The sequence below is a fragment of the Otolemur garnettii genome, unplaced genomic scaffold (assembly GCF_000181295.1).
Source record: "Otolemur garnettii isolate 467f Iridium unplaced genomic scaffold, OtoGar3 scaffold00038, whole genome shotgun sequence".
Classification (NCBI taxonomy): Eukaryota; Metazoa; Chordata; class Mammalia; order Primates; family Galagidae; genus Otolemur; species Otolemur garnettii.
This window is the reverse complement of record NW_003852433.1, coordinates 4,656,560-4,657,633: the sequence shown is the minus strand read 5'-3', so window position 1 is coordinate 4,657,633 and position 1,074 is coordinate 4,656,560. Positions and strand designations below refer to the sequence as shown.

The window sequence follows — 1,074 nt, the reverse complement described above, 5'->3', positions numbered from 1 at the left end:
AAAAAAAAAAAAAAGGAAAAGAAAAGAAAAAACTCTATAATGTTGAAAGCTCAAAATACCAGTGGAGAGAGGTATGAAACTATTTGCAACATAATGAAGTCTCATCTTTTAAAACACTGAGGTTGTCCCAGACACCTCCTAAGTATAAAAAAGTTAAAAATTCAGCATTTGGTTTCTAAATCAAGAACATAATTTTATAGTCCTTGCCACTTAAAGACACACAAAGACTAAAGGGGAAAAGTCCATTCTCAACAGATTCCATTTCATTTTGCTTTCTCATTAAGTAAGGCAGCTCCCTGGGCATAATGCCCCTTGGCTTAAAGACAGAACCACTTTACTGCTAAATGATGGATCAAAACCCATACTGTAACAGAGACTCATTACATCAGAGCTTTTAACACAAGCTCCACTTCCATCAGGCCAATGGGTTCACAGTCTTTGGCAGATTAAATTCCTTTCTGGCATGAGTCAAAAAATTTCTTCAACTAAGTACATATGAAAAATAACAAGCCTAATGACTCGGCTACTGAGGAACCAGATGCCAACCTCACATTTCATTAATGATTGTCCGGATCAGCAAAATGCAAGAAAGACTCTGGGTACCTTCTTAATGGTATTGTGCTTGCTACTGACGCCGCCCCGGTCAGAGTTCTCGTTGTGCAGGATATCCAGAGCTGTCTCCCTCTCTTTGAGTTTCAAGGCCTCAATCTCTGTCTTGAGTTCATTGAGCTGCTCTTGCAGATGCTTGCTCTTCTCCATATACTCCACTCTGCCAGCAAGGGAATAGCACATATCAAGACTCGGGCAACACAGAGACATGGTTGAGATGCCCCATGACTCAAAAGCTGCTCAGCGTGGGATCCAAGGTCGGAGGCCTGGGGTTTACATCTCCACTTGGCCACTAATGGGTGGTGGGAGCTTGGGTTGGTCATTTAACTGCTATGAATCTATTTCCTCATCAGTAAAATTGGGATAATGATCGCAAGGCTGTGGTCAGGATTAAATAAGAGATAGTGTAGGAAGGCCCTCTCACATAGAGTGTTCTACAAATACTAGTTATTTTTTTTTTTTTTT

General features: G+C 40.7%; 1 protein-coding gene across 4 annotated transcripts in view; it reads right to left on the bottom strand.

The window, feature by feature from the left end:
* Positions 1-1,074, bottom strand: part of NF2 (neurofibromin 2) — a 112,505-nt gene that overhangs the window by 16,968 nt on the left and 94,463 nt on the right. For all 4 annotated transcript variants that reach the window (XM_023513302.1, XM_003789861.3, XM_023513303.1 and 1 more), the window contains one exon: positions 604-769. In XM_023513302.1, coding sequence (XP_023369070.1) covers positions 604-769 — 166 coding nt within the window. The remainder of the gene's footprint in view (positions 1-603; positions 770-1,074) is intronic.